A 16,321-nucleotide genomic window follows, 5' to 3' on the forward strand; every position below is an offset into this window, starting at 1 on the left:
TTAATCTTGTCATCCTTGTCAGGAGGGGTCTAGGTGTGTCTCCCAATGCCCTTCACTGCTCTCTGCAAGTTTTTTCCTCTGATGGGTTTTGGTTTAAGCAGAGGTTGGGGCGGGGTGTCTTTCATGAGTCAGGCTGGATACTGCACCCTGGTTCCCCAGGAACACAGAGCTGACTGGTATCATGGCACTCTCAGTTGGGTCCCGCCAGAACCAGCATTGTTACACCCAGTAAAAGAAAAAAGGTTCTTCTGATCCCAAAGGACCAAGCCCCAGACCCAGGTCAATATACAAGTCAGATCTTACCCACAAATCACACTGTTGCCAGTCCTTTAGAATCTAAAATCTAACGGTTTATTCATAAAAAGAAAAAGATATAGATGAGAGCTAGAATTGGTTAAATAGAATCAATTACATACACTAATGGCAAAATTCTTGGTTCAGACTTGTAGCAGTGATGGAATAAGCTGCAGGTTCAAATCAAGTCTCTGAAGTCCATCCCCACCTGGGATGGGTCATTCAGTCCTTTGTTCAGAGCTTCAGTCTGTAGCAAGTGCCTCCAGATGCAGGAATCAAGATTGAAGATAAGATGGAGGAGATTCAGCAGCCTTTTATAGTCTCTGCCCATGGAAGAACACCTTTAGTTTTTACTGTGGAAAATCACAGCAGCAAGATGGAGTCTGGAGTCACATGGGCAAGTTACCATTGTTTACCTGTTAGTTTGAACGTTCCCAGTTGAGCTCAGATGTGGATTGGCATCTCCCAAAGTCCATTGTCTGTTTAATGTTTTTTGATTGGGCACTTCCTGAGAATAGTCCCTTCTCAAGAAGCTGACCAAATGCTTCATTGAGGCTACTTAGAATCAAAACATATTAAGATACAAGCACATAGCCAATATTCATAACTTCAACTACAAAAACAATACACACACACAGATAGCATAATCATACCCAGCAAACCATAACCTTTCCATAGACACCTTACACAACAACCTTTGTACAATATTTGCTGCAAATATATAACAGTGGTTGCAACAATGATCTATACGGTCACATGTTGTCAGTAACATCACATCCCACTAGACAGAATCAGCCATTCAGAGTGGAGCCAGGCTGAGGTTTATTGCTCCCGGGACAGGATCGCAGGGACAGCATAGCCAGTGGCCGCAGGGGGCCCGTCCCTGGGGCTTGCCGGTCGGGCTCAGATGGACGTGCTGTTCTCGATTTGGTGGGGATCCAGGTAGCAGTAGGGGATGGGCAGGGATTTGTTCCTCTCTTGGATCTCCTGGGAGATCTGGGCCAGGCACCCCTGGAAGGCTGTGATCAGCCGCTTGGGCTCCTCCTCCGTGAAGTGCTCGTCAGGGTACGTGCCCAGGAGTCTCTGCAAGGGAATGGGAGAGCGGTGAGGGACAGCTCGGAAGGGCTCCCTCACCCGGCGCTGAGATGCAGCCACCTCTGGGGAGGGGCAGTGGTTACACATGGATCCCTCACATGCCCTGGAGCATGAGGCAGTTGTTTAACAGCTGCATAGCAACACTGGGAAGAGTTCAGGCCAGGGAGGGAAGGAGAATCCTGAGGCTGGTTGAAACAACACGGTGGAATTTATGGGTGTTTGAACGGAATTCCCCAAACTGCAGCTGGGCTGGGACACCTGGCTTCATGCCCCGGCTCATGTGAGACATCAGCAGGTCCTTTATTGTTACCACAAAGGGGGAAGAACACAACTGAAAAGCTCATTAAAGAGACACCCCCAGCTGCAGCCCAGTGCCCCCTAGCGCCACCCTGGGGCCAGCCCTGCCAGCCAGGGGAGAGCGCCCCCTCTTGAGACACTGCCCGCTCCCTGCCGCACAGAGCCCCCTAGTGCTGCCCTGGGGCCAGCCCTGCCTGCCAGGGGAGAGTGCCCCCTGCTGAACCCCCCACCCCGCTCCCTGCCCCACAGCGTCCCCTAGCTCCCATGTCCTTACCGAATCCACTGGCTCGCAGCAGAGGACCCAAAGGGTGAGGATAATGTGGCTGGTGCTGTTGACCTCCGGGATGGTGTCCAGGTAGCTCTCCAGGGAGGTGGTGCCCTTGGCCTGGGGTGGGAGGTTCCTCATGGAGGCCGGGAAGTTGGGCATCCAGGCACCATGGTCGTACTGCAGCCCAGAAAGACCCCCACAGTCAGAGCAGCCAGGGACCTCCCTAGCCCAGCTGGGCACCCCCCATCCCAGAGGGGGACCAGCCTAGCCCAGCTGGGGATCCCCCCTGGCCCAGCCAGGGATCCCCTCCTCACCCCACCCAGGGGGCACCAGCATAGGGAAGGTCTGGCTCAGCCAAGAGACCTGGGCACCCGGGGCTTGGTCAGAGTCTCACCCATGGGCAACGATTAGGAAAGTCAAGGCGGGGGTCGGGGGTGCTGAGCACAGCAGTGGGGGAGGGTCTTGGGGGACTGGAGCAGGGTCCTGATGTGTCCGGGATCTCATTGGGGTTGGGTGCTGGGTGGGAGATTGGCTGCTAGAGCAGGGTCCTGGGGTTTGAGGTGTCAGTGGGGTGGGGGGCAGGGTGGGGATGTCGGTGGCAGGATCCCAGGGTACTGTGGGGTCAGAGTGGGGGTGTCAGTGGCTGGACACCAGGGCCCCGTCAGGGGCAGGGAATGGGGCCCCAAGCACCTACCTGCCCGTTGTTGAGGGCAGCGTGCCGGGCCGAGCAGCAGTAGATCCACATAGTCAGGTACTTGATGAGCTCAGGGATGCTTTGCAGGGATGAGGGGAAGCCTGCGGGATGGACAATGGCATCACTGACCAGGCCCAGCTGTGGTCCCCTCTGCGGCCTTGGGGCTAGGACCGCTAGAGCTGGGTTTGATGCCTCCTTCTGCTGGATCCTCCCCTGGGGAGTCACACCCTGCTCCGGGCTTCAGCTCCACCACACGCCTGCTCCCTGCCCTGCCAGTTCCTATGGCGGGGATGTTCTTAGTCACCCCACGGCCCCGTCCCACCACCATGACCCAGGCCACCCTGTCCCAGTGGGGTCGGAGACCTTGCTCCCCATCCGGGGAACATGATCCCTGCCTGCAGGGCCACTTGATATGAGCTGGGATCTGGCCCCATTGACTCCAAATGGAGAGACGCCCGTTGACACCATCTGGGATCTGGCCCAATTGACTCCAATGCAGAGATGCCCATTGACACCAGCCAGGATCTGGCTGGTAGTCATTTGGCCTCCTGAGACACGCGGTCCAGAGATGCTCCCCAGCAACCTCCGCATGGAGCCCGGTGACTAGCGCCTGCAGATCTCTGGGTTCACATGACCCCTACCGGACGCCTCGTTCTCCAGGAAGCCTTCACGGAAGATCTCAGATGCCCAGGCCTGCAGCTCGCAGTCGGCCAGGACGTGGGCGTCGCTGTGATAATAGTGTCTGACGATGCCAGAGATGAAGCTGGAAACAGCAGAGATGTGTCATCTTGGTGGGTCAATGCAGGCCTCATCGCTCCCCAGTGCGCCAGCGTCACTCAGCCAGTGACCGCAAACAGCCCAGTAGTACCACGCACCCTTGCCTGTACCTAGTGTCTCCTCCACTACGCCCTTTCTTAGCTGTGGGAGCATGGCCTGGTGGCTCTGGCCGGACCTCCAGGTGATCCTGGATCTCGTCTACAGCAGAGTTGAAGTTTTCATTTCAAATTGGACTTGCTCTTGTGGAAGTTAACACATTAAACAAGAGTTGCCATTGACACAAAACGTCTTGGCTTGACTGAAACCAAGTGTTTCCATTCACCCCCAATGAGACCTTTTCATGGAATTTGGTTTTGGGAAAAATTCCCAAAAGTTTGACTTTTCCTCTCCCTTTTCCTATATTTACAAGTTTTCATTCATTTTTCCAAAGTTAACTGTACCTATTGGGTTCCGGGAAGTGGGCGGGCGTAAGCTCCATGAAGGAGCCGCCAGCTGACATCCCCGGCGGGCCTCGGGACCAGAGTGGAATAGAGGCTGGCCCACCGGGGCTTCTCGCCCTCGACAGGTGGCAGGAGGTCCCGCCACTTTGTATCGGGGCGGGACACGAGGGTGAGGAAGTGAAGAGTGTGCAGCACGAGCGTGTATAGATGTTTCCTTGGCGCGGTCAGGAAACGAACCGGCTGCAAGTCGTGCAGCCGGCTCACGGAGAAGGGGCGGAGGGGCCGGTTGGGTCCACGGGGCAGGGGCCCGATGAAAAGGTCCGGAGGGCCAGGGGTGGAGGGTGGGCAGGGCGTGCCCTCATGCAGGATCCGGTCGAGGCAAACCCGAGCAGCGGGCGGCAAAGCGGCCCTCACCTCCTGAAGTACGCGCTGGGGAGTACAAGGCCTGGAGAGCCCCATGCGCCGAGCGAGCGTCAGGGGATCCAGCCAGTCTCCCCGGTCGTAGTCCAGGAGGTCTCCGACTCTAGTGACTTCTGCCAGGACCAACCTCTGGCGCACCGCGGGGGACTCCGCCACCTGCACACGGAGCTGGGGATTGTGTAGCAGGGGCTCCGCGAGGAGATCTGCCCCCTCGGTGGCCGCCACGGACCTGGTCACTGAGAACAGTTTCCAGGTCCAGAGGAGGTCCTGGTAGAATACCGGCAGCCCGGAGAGGTCTCGCGGAAGCCCTCTCGGATCGAGATAAAAGAGCTGCCGGTCGTATCGGAGCCCTCGGAAGCGGCGCAGGAAGGCGTGCGCCAATACGCTCCACGCCGGATTACCTGCACCATAAAGGAGCCTCTGCAGGGCCTGGAGGCGGAAGACATGAACCTGAGTGTGGAGGCACTTCAGGCCCTGCCCTCCCTCCTCCAGGGGCAGATGGAGGACCCCTGCAGAGACCCAGTGCAGTCCTGGCCAAAAGAACTCCAGAATCACCCTCCGGAGGTCGGCCAGGAAGCCCGGGGCCGGGACCAGGGTGTTGAGACGGTTCCAGAGCATGGACAGGACTAGTTGATTGAGTACCAGTGCCCTCCCACGAAGGGAGAGGCACCGGAGTAGTCCTGTCCATTTCCGGAGCCGCTCCGTCACCCTGCCCTGTAAACCTTGCCAGTTCTCCGGCGGAGACGGATGCGTGGCAGAAAGGTAAACGCCGAGATAGAGCAGCGGACCTGCGCTCCACCGGATGGCCTGAAGCGCGGGTGGGAGGGAGCTCGCCTGCCACCCGGCCCCTACCACCAGGCCAGAGCTCTTGACCCAGTTGACCCGGGCGGAGGAGGCCGCTGAGTACACGGTCTGGCAAGCCTCCACCCGCACCAAGTCGCCCGGGTCCTGGACCACGAGGAGCACATCGTCGGCATACGCCGACAGGACCAGCCGCAGCTCCGGTTCCCGAAGCACCAACCCCGTCAACCTCTTGCGGAGGAGACAGAGGAAGGGCTCGATCGCCAGAGCGTACAGCTGGCCCGAGAGGGGGCACCCCTGCCGCACTCCCCGCCCGAAGCTGATCGGTTCGGTCAGGGTCCAGTTGAGCTTGACCAGACACTCTGCGGAGGCGTACAGCACCTGGAGAAAACCCACAAACTGGGGTCCGAAGCCTAACGCCTGCAGAGTGCCCAGGAGATACCCGTGGTCCACCCTGTCGAACGCCTTCTCCTGATCCAGGGACAGGAGGGCGAACGACAGACCATCCCTACACCCAAGTTCCAGAAGATCCCGGACCAGATAGAGGTTATCAAAAATGCTACGGCCCGGGACGGTGTAGGTCTGGTCTGGGTGGATCACGTCCTCCAGCACGGACCCCAGCCGCAGCGAGATGGCCTTGGCTACGATTTTGTAGTCCGTGCTGAGGAGCGAGACGGGACGCCAATTCCGTAAGTCGCGGAGGTCCCCCTTCTTCGGCAATAAGGTGAGCACGGCTCGCCTGCACGAAAGAGGGAGGACCCCGCTTCGCAAGGCCTCGGCCCAGACGGTGACTAGGTCCGGGCCGAGGACGTCCCAGAACACGCGGTAGAACTCCACGGTCAGCCCGTCCATGCCCGGAGATTTATTGGTGGGCATGCGGCGGAGGGCTTCCGAGAACTCGGCCAGAGAGAGAGGCGACTCCAGCCGGTCCCGGTCGCCCGCGCTGACCGTTGGGAGTCCGTCCCAGAGCACTCTGCAAGCGGTAGGGTCGGTCGGATCCGGGGAGAAAAGGTGTGCGTAGAAGGCCTTGGCCCTCTGGCACATCTCCACCGGATCCGTAAGGGGGGTGCCGTCCTCCGCTAGAAGGCAGGTGACGTGCTTCCTGGCCCCCCTCCTTTTCTCCAGGGCGTAGAAGAAGCGGGAGCCGCGATCCATCTCCCGAAGGAGGCGGATGCGGGATCGAACAAAAGCACCCCGGGCCCGATGATCGTCGAGGGCCCGGAGCTCCTCCCGCTTCTCCCGGCACGCTCCGCAAAGGGATGGATCCTCAGGGCTGGCGGCCAGACGCCTCTCTAGCTCCAAGACCTCTCGTTCCAACTGCTCTATCGCCACATCCCTCCGTCGGCTGGCGCCCCGGGTGTAATCACGGCAGAAGAGCCGGGCTCGCACCTTTCCTAGGTCCCACCATCGCCGCGCCGAGGGAAAGGCACGCCGCTGCCCTCGCCAGACCAGCCAGAACTCCCGGAAGGACGCCACGAAGCCCACATCCTCCAACAAGCTATTGTTAAAGTGCCAATAGGCCGGCCCCGGCCTCTCCCCACATAGAGAGGCCGTCACGGTGACTAAATGTTGATCAGAAAAGGGGGCCGGCCGCACATCGGAGGAGTGGGCCCGTGAGAGATGGAGACGTGACAAGTAAATGCGGTCCAACCGGGAGTGGCACGACCGATGGACTTCCACCCGGACGTAGGTGAACGTGGAGACGTCGTCCGGGTGGTGGTCGCGCCAGACGTCCACCAGGGAATGACGTTCTACAATCTCCCGGAGGACGTCCGCTGCGGCCGGGCACTGCTCGGTCCCCGAGCGGTCCCGCTCCTCGAGGGTAGCGTTGAAGTCCCCGCCCAGAACCAGGCACTCACGAGGATCCAAGGAGCCGAGGAAGGCGGATGCCTGCTGATAGAAAGGCAGCCGCTCCGGGCCAGATGTCGGGGCATAGACGTTGACAAGATTAACCACAAGCCCCTCCATACGGACCCGGAGGTGCAGCAGGCGGCCCGGCACAACCTCGGCAACCCCCAGCACCTCGGGCCGTAGGTCGGGAGAGAACAGGGTAGCCACTCCAGCCGTACGAGCTGTGAGATGGCTAAAATAGACCTTGTCCCCCCACTCCAGCCGCCAGCTGTCTTCGGCGGCCGGATCCGTGTGGGTCTCCTGCAGGAAAACCACAGAGTACCCCCCTTCCCGAAGGAAGGAGAGCACCTGGCACCTGCGGAGACCCACCCTACAGCCCCGGTTGTTCAATGTTGCAAAAGAGATAGGTGGCATGAGGAGGGCTGGGGGGGATCCTCGCTGGCAGGGACGCTCGCGGCCCCCATTGGGCCGCGCAGCAAACCGTGACCCACCCCGAAGGTGAGCAAGGAGTCACGGAAGCTGCGGACCCGCTGGTAAGCCGCAGCACCCTGCTTTCCGGTCCTTTTACCCTCCCCCATGAGGGCCCTCGCGGCCCGGAGGATCTGGTGGAAATCCCCCCATCGCTGGAGAGCGAGCGGCACCTTATTGCGGGAGCCACGCACATCTTCTAAAAACTCCCGCAGCTCTTCTCGCAGCATATGGGGGGGTGGGGTCACTGGCTGCAGATCATCCCCCGTTGGGGCCCCTGGCTCGGCCCCGTGGCCCACTGAGACGGGCAGGCAAGGGGCGGACCCTCGACGTGGCGCCCGATGGACCGGCGCCACACGGTCCGCCTCAGACCCCGGCTTAATGGGGGGCGGCGGCGGAGGGAGAAGAGCAGCCCCTAGTGGGTCGGGACTGGGGAACACAAAAGCCGCTCCCTGGGGGTCACCCTCTGGGAAAGAGAAAGAGACATCCCCAGAGGCGGCAATGGCATCGTGGGAGGTGGAGGGGACAGGGCTGGGGTCAGGAGTAGGGGTATGGCCGGGGGCAGGAGTAGGGTCGGGAAGAGGGACAGAGGCGGGATCCTGGGCCCCAGGAGCTGGACAGCTGGAAGGTAGCTCCTCTCGGTCGGGCCCAGGGGTCTGAGGGTTAGGGAGGGGGTCCCCAGGGATGCCGGGCTCAGGCTCTACGGCAGATGGAACAGCCACGGCAGCAGGTGGTGAACAATCTGCAATGGGGCCCCCACTCGGGAAGGAACTCGGTTGCCCCACACCAACAAGGGATACCCCTGGTAACTCGAGTCCCGGCCGCGAGGCACCGGCCGTCGCCTGAAGAGGCTCGGCGGCCGTCAGCGATGCGTCACCCGCAGCCGGGCAGGGCAAGGAGTCCAGGGGTTCCTCGAAGGCAGGAGCAGCGGTCAGGGGAACAGGAGACGCAGAAGGGAGGGTTGAGGTGAGAGCGGCTAGATCAAGGCCCGCTGGCAAAGGGTCGTCCTCCCCCTGGGTGACCGGGGTCAGACCCAGGGCCTCGATCTCCTCATAGATAGAGGGCAGCTCACCTCCCACCACCCCGGGATCATCCCCGCTAACACCCGAGGCGACGCTTGCCTCGAGCATCGCAGAGGGTATAGGTGGTAAGGGGGTAGGAGGGGCCGCAACATGGGCCTCCGCGAGGAAGGACCGCGGAGAATGGATGGCGGCATCCTCCGGTGCTGCCACAGCTTCCCCAACCGGCAACGGTAGATGTAAAGCACCCGTGGGCAAAGCGGAAGGCTCAGCAGCGGAGCCCCCCTTCCTGGTTTTCCGGGGGGCCTCCGCACCGGATGGCAGGAGTGGAGCTCGAGCCTTCCGCTTGCCCCGCTTTCCCTGTACTAGGGTCCAGCCCTCCATGGCATCGTCTGTGGGCTGGGTGACAGGGATTGGGTCGGGGGGCAGAGATGACGGCTTGAGGACCTGAGGAGGTAACAATGGGGCAGTAGGAGGGGGGGCAGAATCCCCCTGGGGAGGGCCCTCTCTCGCGCCCGGCAATACCCCCACCGCACCCTCCTCTACAGGCCCCGCCACAGTGCACATAGCAGAGACGGGGTTCTCTCGCCCATCTGGGCATGGTGGGGGAAATACCCCTTGAGCCCGAGCGGGAGCAGTGGTGGTCCGAGAAAGAGGAGGGGCGGCTCCGGGTACCAGGCAACGAGGAGCGCCAGCAATGGTGGGGCTGGCACTCTGCCGGGGCTCGGGGGTCCCGGACGCTCCTCCGTGCCGGGCCAAGGGGCAGTCCCTCCGGACGTGCCCTATCGCCCGTCAGAGGTAGCACCGGGCCTCCCCCGTAGAATAGTACACCCGGCAATGGGTCCCCCGATAGGGGACCAAGAAAGACCCCTCAAGCGCCTCTTCAGCACGTGCCGCCGGCGGCAGTTGGAGCTGCACGTGCCGGCGGAACGAGAGGACGTGACGAAGGGCGGGGTCCTTGCATCCTAGCGAGAGAGGGCGAACGATGGAAATAGGTTTCCCCAGGGTGGAAAGGGCGGGCAGCAGGGCGACATTGGGAAGGTAAGGAGGAACAGAGGTAAGGACCACACGGACACCCAGGTCCTCTAGCGGCTCCAGGGGGACGAATACGCCCCCCACCGCCAGGCCTTTCTCCACCGCCTCTTGGGCGGCGGCCTCCGAGGCAAGGAAAAAGACAACCTTGCCATACATTTTGGAGGCCGCCACGATGGCCGCGGGCCCCACCACCCTTGCCAACGCCCGCACGTAGGTCTCCACGTGCGGCGAGGCGGGTACCTGGAGGCAACGGATGCCATGCCTCCTAGTCAAGGTGGGGAAGGGGCCCAGGCCACTATAGTTGGAAGCGGAGGCGGTGGATGGGCGAGATGGCATACCGGTGGCCGCTGCCACCTGGGCATACGCCCTAGGGCCTGGGGGAGGGGCACCCGCAGAGCTGGTGGAGGGAGCAGCGGGAAGGGATGCCACGGCCGGTGGTGGGGCCGCGGCAGTGAAGGCAGCCCCTGCCATGGAGGGCCCAGTCTTTTTAGCGGGGCTCTTTCCTTTTTTCTTGCCCTGGCCTTTCCTGGCGGCTGGGGCAGCTCCCCCATAATTGGAGGGAGCTAGGGACGTGGCAGCAGCGGAGGTCACCCCATCGCCTGCCGCTGCTAATGCCGCAGTGGTGGCAGGTGGCTCGGCAGCGGAGATCGAGGTAGAGGCTAAGGGGACAGGCGGGGGAGGGGTGGCGGGGCCTACTTGGGGGGGCTCGCCCACCGTGTTCCCCTCCATATTGGGCAGGGAGGGAGGGGAAAACACACTGGAGAAAAAAAAGGGGGGGGGCGGCTAAAGGAAAGGCAGGTCAACCACTCCTCCTCGCTAGGCTGCAGGCAGGGGAGGAGGGCACCGAAACGCAGGGAGATGCGGGAGTATCAAGGGCTGAGGGGGGACAGTCACCGACACCGGCTCCTCTAGTTACACTAAGGGAGGGAAGGTCACAATAACAGAAGGGGGTGCAGTGATTAACCAAAATGTGATGAAGGGCACAAGCGCACGGGAGGGGGCATGGGCACACGAGGGGAGGTGTCAATCAGGGGAAGGGGGGCGCAAGGGAGTAACGAGGCTGGGAATGGGGCAGAGGAACCAAGGGGCTAACCACAGGGCTGGGGTGGGACAACGAAACCAAACTACAGAGGGAAAGGGGCGGGGCAGGCAAACAAACCGAAGCTGGGGAGGGGCAAAAGGCTACAGAGGGCAAAGGGGGTAGGCAGCAAGGGGCAAAGCTGGGGGGCCTGTTGCAAAAGGGGAAGGGGTCAGTCCGGGGGGGGGGGGTAAGGTGCGCCCACGAGCGCTTGCGAAAAAGTCAATGTGTGGGCCGCCTGCCCGCCGCTGCAGGCCCAAACGCTGTCAGTAGGGCGTGGCAGGCCAGGAAAGCAGCAGAGTCCCAGAGGCAGGAGCGGAGACAGATGGAAAATGGGCTGTGGGGTTGGTGGTGGGTGGTGGAGGGGGCAACGGTGGTGGTGGGGGTTTGGGGGGGGACACACAGATGGACCAGGGGGCAGGCTCCACGCCACACCCCCTGTGTCCCCACAAACACAGTCTAGACCCCCACCACTAGAGCACAGTTCGAAAATTACTCAGTTCAAAACAGCCCCCTCCACAGTGGTCTCCAGAGTCTCAAGCGCTTCCCCAGCAGCCAATGGACCGCGCAGTCCTCTTCCTCCACCTCCAGGCTCTAGCAGCTCTCCAGGACACGCACAGCACCGGCGGCAGCAGCAGCAGCAGTAGCAGCTCCAGCAACCCTGGCAGCTAAGCAGGAAGGACCCCCCCACAGGTGGCAGTGCTGATGGTGAAGGTGGGGGGTCTTAGCTTCTCCCTCCAAAGATGGTGGGGAGGGGGGGCAGGCCGGCAAGGCCCCCCCACCCCTGACTCAGCAGCAGTGGTAGCAGCAGCAGTCCAGGGAAGGAATTCCAGCCAGCAGCAGCCCAGGGAGTAAGGGAGAGCTCCAACTAGCAGGGCAGGTGAAGAGGAGAAGGAGGAGGGAGAGCTCCAGCCAACAGGACAACCACAGAGAACACTGAGCATGCTCTGTACCTATTGGGTTCCGGGAAGTGGGCGGGCGTAAGCCCGCCCACTGCTAAAGGATCCCCCCCCAGCCTAAGGGGAGGATCCACAGGGCCTGGAACTCAAATAATTACGGGGGACAACTAATGTAAAAACAGGGACAGGAGTGTGGTCAAAGGGTCAAAAGAAGAGAACCAGACGGGGACACCGAGCAGAGAACCCCGGACAGCGCCCACTGCTCCTCAAAGGCTTCAAGGGAGCCAGTGGATGCCGCCCAGAGGAACTCTGCCCGGATACGTGAACGGACAGAGGATCGGAAACAGGCCCCACAGTCACAGGCACCTCCATCGGCCAACCTCCTCTCCCTGGTTTTATAGATGGCCTGTTTAGCCAGTGCCAAGAGGAAGTTGACCAGGAGGTCCCGCGACTTTGTGGGGCCACGGATAGGGAGTGCATAAATGAGAAGGTGAGGGGAAAAGTGTAACCAAAAACGTAACATAATATCGGTGAGGAGCCGGTGTAGGGGCTGCAACCTGGCACACTCTAAGTAAACGTGAGCCAGGGTTTCCCTCACGCCGCAGAAAGGACAGGTGTCCGGGACTAGGGTAAACCGCGCCAAGTACACGCCCGTGCTCACGGCCCCATGAAGGAGCCGCCAGCTGATATCCCCGGCGGGCCTCGGGACCAGAGTGGAATAGAGGCTGGCCCACCGGGGCTTCTCACCCTCGACAGGTGGCAGGAGGTCCCGCCACTTTGTATCGGGGCGGGACACGAGGGTGAGGAAGTGAAGAGTGTGCAGCACGAGCGTGTATAGATGTTTCCTTGGCGCGGTCAGGAAACGAACCGGCTGCAAGTCGTGCAGCCGGCTCACGGAGAAGGGGCGGAGGGGCCGGTTGGGTCCACGGGGCAGGGGCCCGATGAAAAGGTCCGGAGGGCCAGGGGTGGAGGGTGGGCGGGGCGTGCCCTCATGCAGGATCCGGTCGAGGCAAACCCGAGCAGCGGGCGGCAAAGCGGCCCTCACCTCCTGAAGTACGCGCTGGGGAGTACAAGGCCTGGAGAGCCCCATGCGCCGAGCGAGCGTCAGGGGATCCAGCCAGTCTCCCCGGTCGTAGTCCAGGAGGTCTCCGACTCTAGTGACTTCTGCCAGGACCAACCTCTGGCGCACCGCGGGGGACTCCGCCACCTGCACACGGAGCTGGGGATTGTGTAGCAGGGGCTCCGCGAGGAGATCTGCCCCCTCGGTGGCCGCCACGGACCTGGTCGCTGAGAACAGTTTCCAGGTCCGGAGGAGGTCTTGGTAGAAGACCGGCAGCCCGGAGAGGTCTCGCGGAAGCCCTCTCGGATCGAGATAAAAGAGCTGCCGGTCGTATCGGAGCCCTCGGAAGGGGCGCAGGAAGGCGTGCGCCAATACGCTCCACGCCGGATTACCTGCACCATAAAGGAGCCTCTGCAGGGCCTGGAGGCGGAAGACATGGACCTGAGTGTGGAGGCACTTCAGGCCCTGCCCTCCCTCCTCCAGGGGCAGATGGAGGACCCCTGCAGAGACCCAGTGCAGTCCTGGCCAAAAGAACTCCAGAATCACCCTCCGGAGGTCGGCCAGGAAGCCCGGGGCCGGGACCAGGGTGTTGAGACGGTGCCAGAGCATGGACAGGACCAGTTGATTGAGTACCAGTGCCCTCCCACGAAGGGAGAGGCACCGGAGTAGTCCTGTCCATTTCCGGAGCCGCTCCGTCACCCTGCCCTGTAAACCTTGCCAGTTCTCCGGCGGAGACGGATGCGTGGCAGAAAGGTAAACGCCGAGATAGAGCAGCGGACCTGCGCTCCACCGGATGGCCTGAAGCGCGGGTGGGAGGGAGCTCGCCTGCCACCCGGCCCCTACCACCAGGCCAGAGCTCTTGACCCAGTTGACCCGGGCGGAGGAGGCCGCTGAGTACACGGTCTGGCAAGCCTCCACCCGCACCAAGTCGCCCGGGTCCTGGACCACGAGGAGCACATCGTCGGCATACGCCGACAGGACCAGCCGCAGCTCCGGTTCCCGAAGCACCAACCCCGTCAACCTCTTGCGGAGGAGACAGAGGAAGGGCTCGATCGCCAGAGCGTACAGCTGGCCCGAGAGGGGGCACCCCTGCCGCACTCCCCGCCCGAAGCTGATCGGCTCGGTCAGGGTCCAGTTGAGCTTGACCAGACACTCTGCGGAGGCGTACAGCACCTGGAGAAAACCCACAAACTGGGGTCCGAAGCCTAACGCCTGCAGAGTGCCCAGGAGATACCCGTGGTCCACCCTGTCGAACGCCTTCTCCTGATCCAGGGACAGGAGGGCGAACGACAGACCATCCCTACACCCAAGTTCCAGAAGATCCCGGACCAGATAGAGGTTATCAAAAATGCTACGGCCCGGGACGGTGTAGGTCTGGTCTGGGTGGATCACGTCCTCCAGCACGGACCCCAGCCGCAGCGAGATGGCCTTGGCTACGATTTTGTAGTCCGTGCTGAGGAGCGAGACAGGACGCCAATTCCGTAAGTCGCGGAGGTCCCCCTTCTTCGGCAATAAGGTGAGCACGGCTCGCCTGCACGAAAGAGGGAGGACCCCGCTTCGCAAGGCCTCGGCCCAGACGGTGACTAGGTCCGGGCCGAGGACGTCCCAGAACACGCGGTAGAACTCCACGGTCAGCCCGTCCATGCCCGGAGATTTATTGGTGGGCATGCGGCGGAGGGCTTCCGAGAACTCGGCCAGAGAGAGAGGCGACTCCAGCCGGTCCCGGTCGCCCGCGCTGACCGTTGGGAGTCCGTCCCAGAGCACTCTGCAAGCGGTAGGGTCAGTCGGATCCGGGGAGAAAAGGTGTGCGTAGAAGGCCTTGGCCCTCTGGCACATCTCCACCGGATCCGTAAGGGGGGTGCCGTCCTCCGCTAGAAGGCAGGTGACGTGCTTCTTGGCCCCCCTCCTTTTCTCCAGGGCGTAGAAGAAGCGGGAGCCGCGATCCATCTCCCGAAGGAGGCGGATGCGGGATCGAACAAAAGCACCCCGGGCCCGATGATCGTCGAGGGCCCGGAGCTCCTCCCGCTTCTCCCGGCACGCTCCGCAAAGGGATGGATCCTCAGGGCTGGCGGCCAGACGCCTCTCTAGCTCCAAGACCTCCCGTTCCAACTGCTCTATCACCACATCCCTCCGTCGGCTGGCGCCCCGGGTGTAATCACGGCAGAAGAGCCGGGCGCGCACCTTTCCTAGGTCCCACCATCGCCGCGCCGAGGGAAAGGCACGCCGCTGCCCTCGCCAGACCAGCCAGAACTCCCGGAAGGACGCCACGAAGCCCACATCCTCCAACAAGCTATTGTTAAAGTGCCAATAGGCCGGCCCCGGCCTCTCCCCACATAGAGAGGCCGTCACGGTGACTAAATGGTGATCAGAAAAGGGGGCCGGCCGCACGGCGGAGGAGTGGGCCCGTGAGAGATGGAGACGTGACAAGTAAATGCGGTCCAACCGGGAGTGGCACGACCGATGGACTTCCACCCGGACGTAGGTGAACGTGGAGACGTCGTCCGGGTGGTGGTCGCGCCAGACGTCCACCAGGGAATGACGTTCTACAATCTCCCGGAGGACGTCCGCTGCGGCCGGGCACTGCTCGGTCCCCGAGCGGTCCCGCTCCTCGAGGGTAGCGTTGAAGTCCCCGCCCAGAACCAGGCACTCACGAGGATCCAAGGAGCCGAGGAAGGCGGATGCCTGCTGATAGAAAGGCAGCCGCTCCGGGCCCGATGTCGGGGCATAGACGTTGACAAGATTAACCACAAGCCCCTCCATACGGACCCGGAGGTGCAGCAGGCGGCCCGGCACAACCTCGGCAACCCCCAGCACCTCGGGCCGTAGGTCGGGAGAGAACAGGGTAGCCACTCCAGCTGTACGAGCTGTGAGATGGCTAAAATAGACCTTGTTCCCCCACTCCAGCCGCCAGCTGTCTTCGGCGGCCGGATCCGTGTGGGTCTCCTGCAGGAAAACCACGGAGTACCTCCCTTCCCGAAGGAAGGAGAGCACCTGGCACCTGCGGAGACCCACCCTACAGCCCCGGGTGTTCAATGTTGCAAAAGAGATAGGTGGCATGAGGAGGGCTGGGGGGGATCCTCGCTGGCAGGGACGCTCGCGGCCCCCATTGGGCCGCGCAGCAAACCGTGACCCACCCCGAAGGTGAGCAAGGAGTCACGGAAGCTGCGGACCCGCTGGTAAGCCGCAGCACCCTGCTTCCCGGTCCTTTTACCCTCCCCCATGAGGGCCCTCGCGGCCCGGAGGATCTGGTGGAAATCCCCCCATCGCTGGAGAGCGAGCGGCACCTTATTGCGGGAGCCACGCACATCTTCTAAAAACTCCCGCAGCTCTTCTCGCAGCATATGGGGGGGTGGGGTCACTGGCTGCAGATCATCCCCCGTTGGGGCCCCTGGCTCGGCCCCGTGGCCCACTGAGACGGGCAGGCAAGGGGCGGACCCTCGACGTGGCGCCCGATGGACCGGCGCCACACGGTCCGCCTCAGACCCCGGCTTAATGGGGGGCGGCGGCGGAGGGAGAAGAGCAGCCCCTAGTGGGTCGGGACTGGGGAACACAAAAGCCGCTCCCTGGGGGTCACCCTCTGGGAAAGAGAAAGAGACATCCCCAGAGGCGGCAATGGCATCGTGGGAGGTGGAGGGGACAGGGCTGGGGTCAGGAGTAGGGGTAGGGCCGGGGGCAGGAGTAGGGTCGGGAAGAGGGACAGAGGCGGGATCCTGGGCCCCAGGAGCTGGACAGCTGGAAGGTAGCTCCTCTCGGTCGGGCCCAGGGGTCTGAGGGTTAGGGAGGGGGTCCCCAGGGATGCCGGGCTCAGGCTCTACGGCAGATGGA

At 62.4% G+C, this 16,321-nt stretch overlaps 1 protein-coding gene across 1 annotated transcript in view; it reads right to left on the bottom strand.

The window, feature by feature from the left end:
* Positions 1-330: 330 nt before the first annotated feature.
* The window catches only part of LOC101931286 (hydroperoxide isomerase ALOXE3-like), an 84,080-nt gene continuing 68,089 nt past the window's right edge, over positions 331-16,321 (bottom strand). Inside the window, exons 12-15 of the mRNA XM_065570169.1 lie at positions 3,290-3,411; positions 2,649-2,749; positions 1,961-2,131; positions 331-1,377 (exon numbers count right to left, since the gene is read on the bottom strand). Of these exons, the coding sequence (XP_065426241.1) occupies positions 1,198-1,377; positions 1,961-2,131; positions 2,649-2,749; positions 3,290-3,411 (574 nt within the window). The 3' untranslated portion in view covers positions 331-1,197. The remainder of the gene's footprint in view (positions 1,378-1,960; positions 2,132-2,648; positions 2,750-3,289; positions 3,412-16,321) is intronic.

This window comes from Chrysemys picta, chromosome 16 (assembly GCF_011386835.1).
Source record: "Chrysemys picta bellii isolate R12L10 chromosome 16, ASM1138683v2, whole genome shotgun sequence".
Lineage (NCBI taxonomy): Eukaryota > Metazoa > Chordata > Testudines > Emydidae > Chrysemys > Chrysemys picta.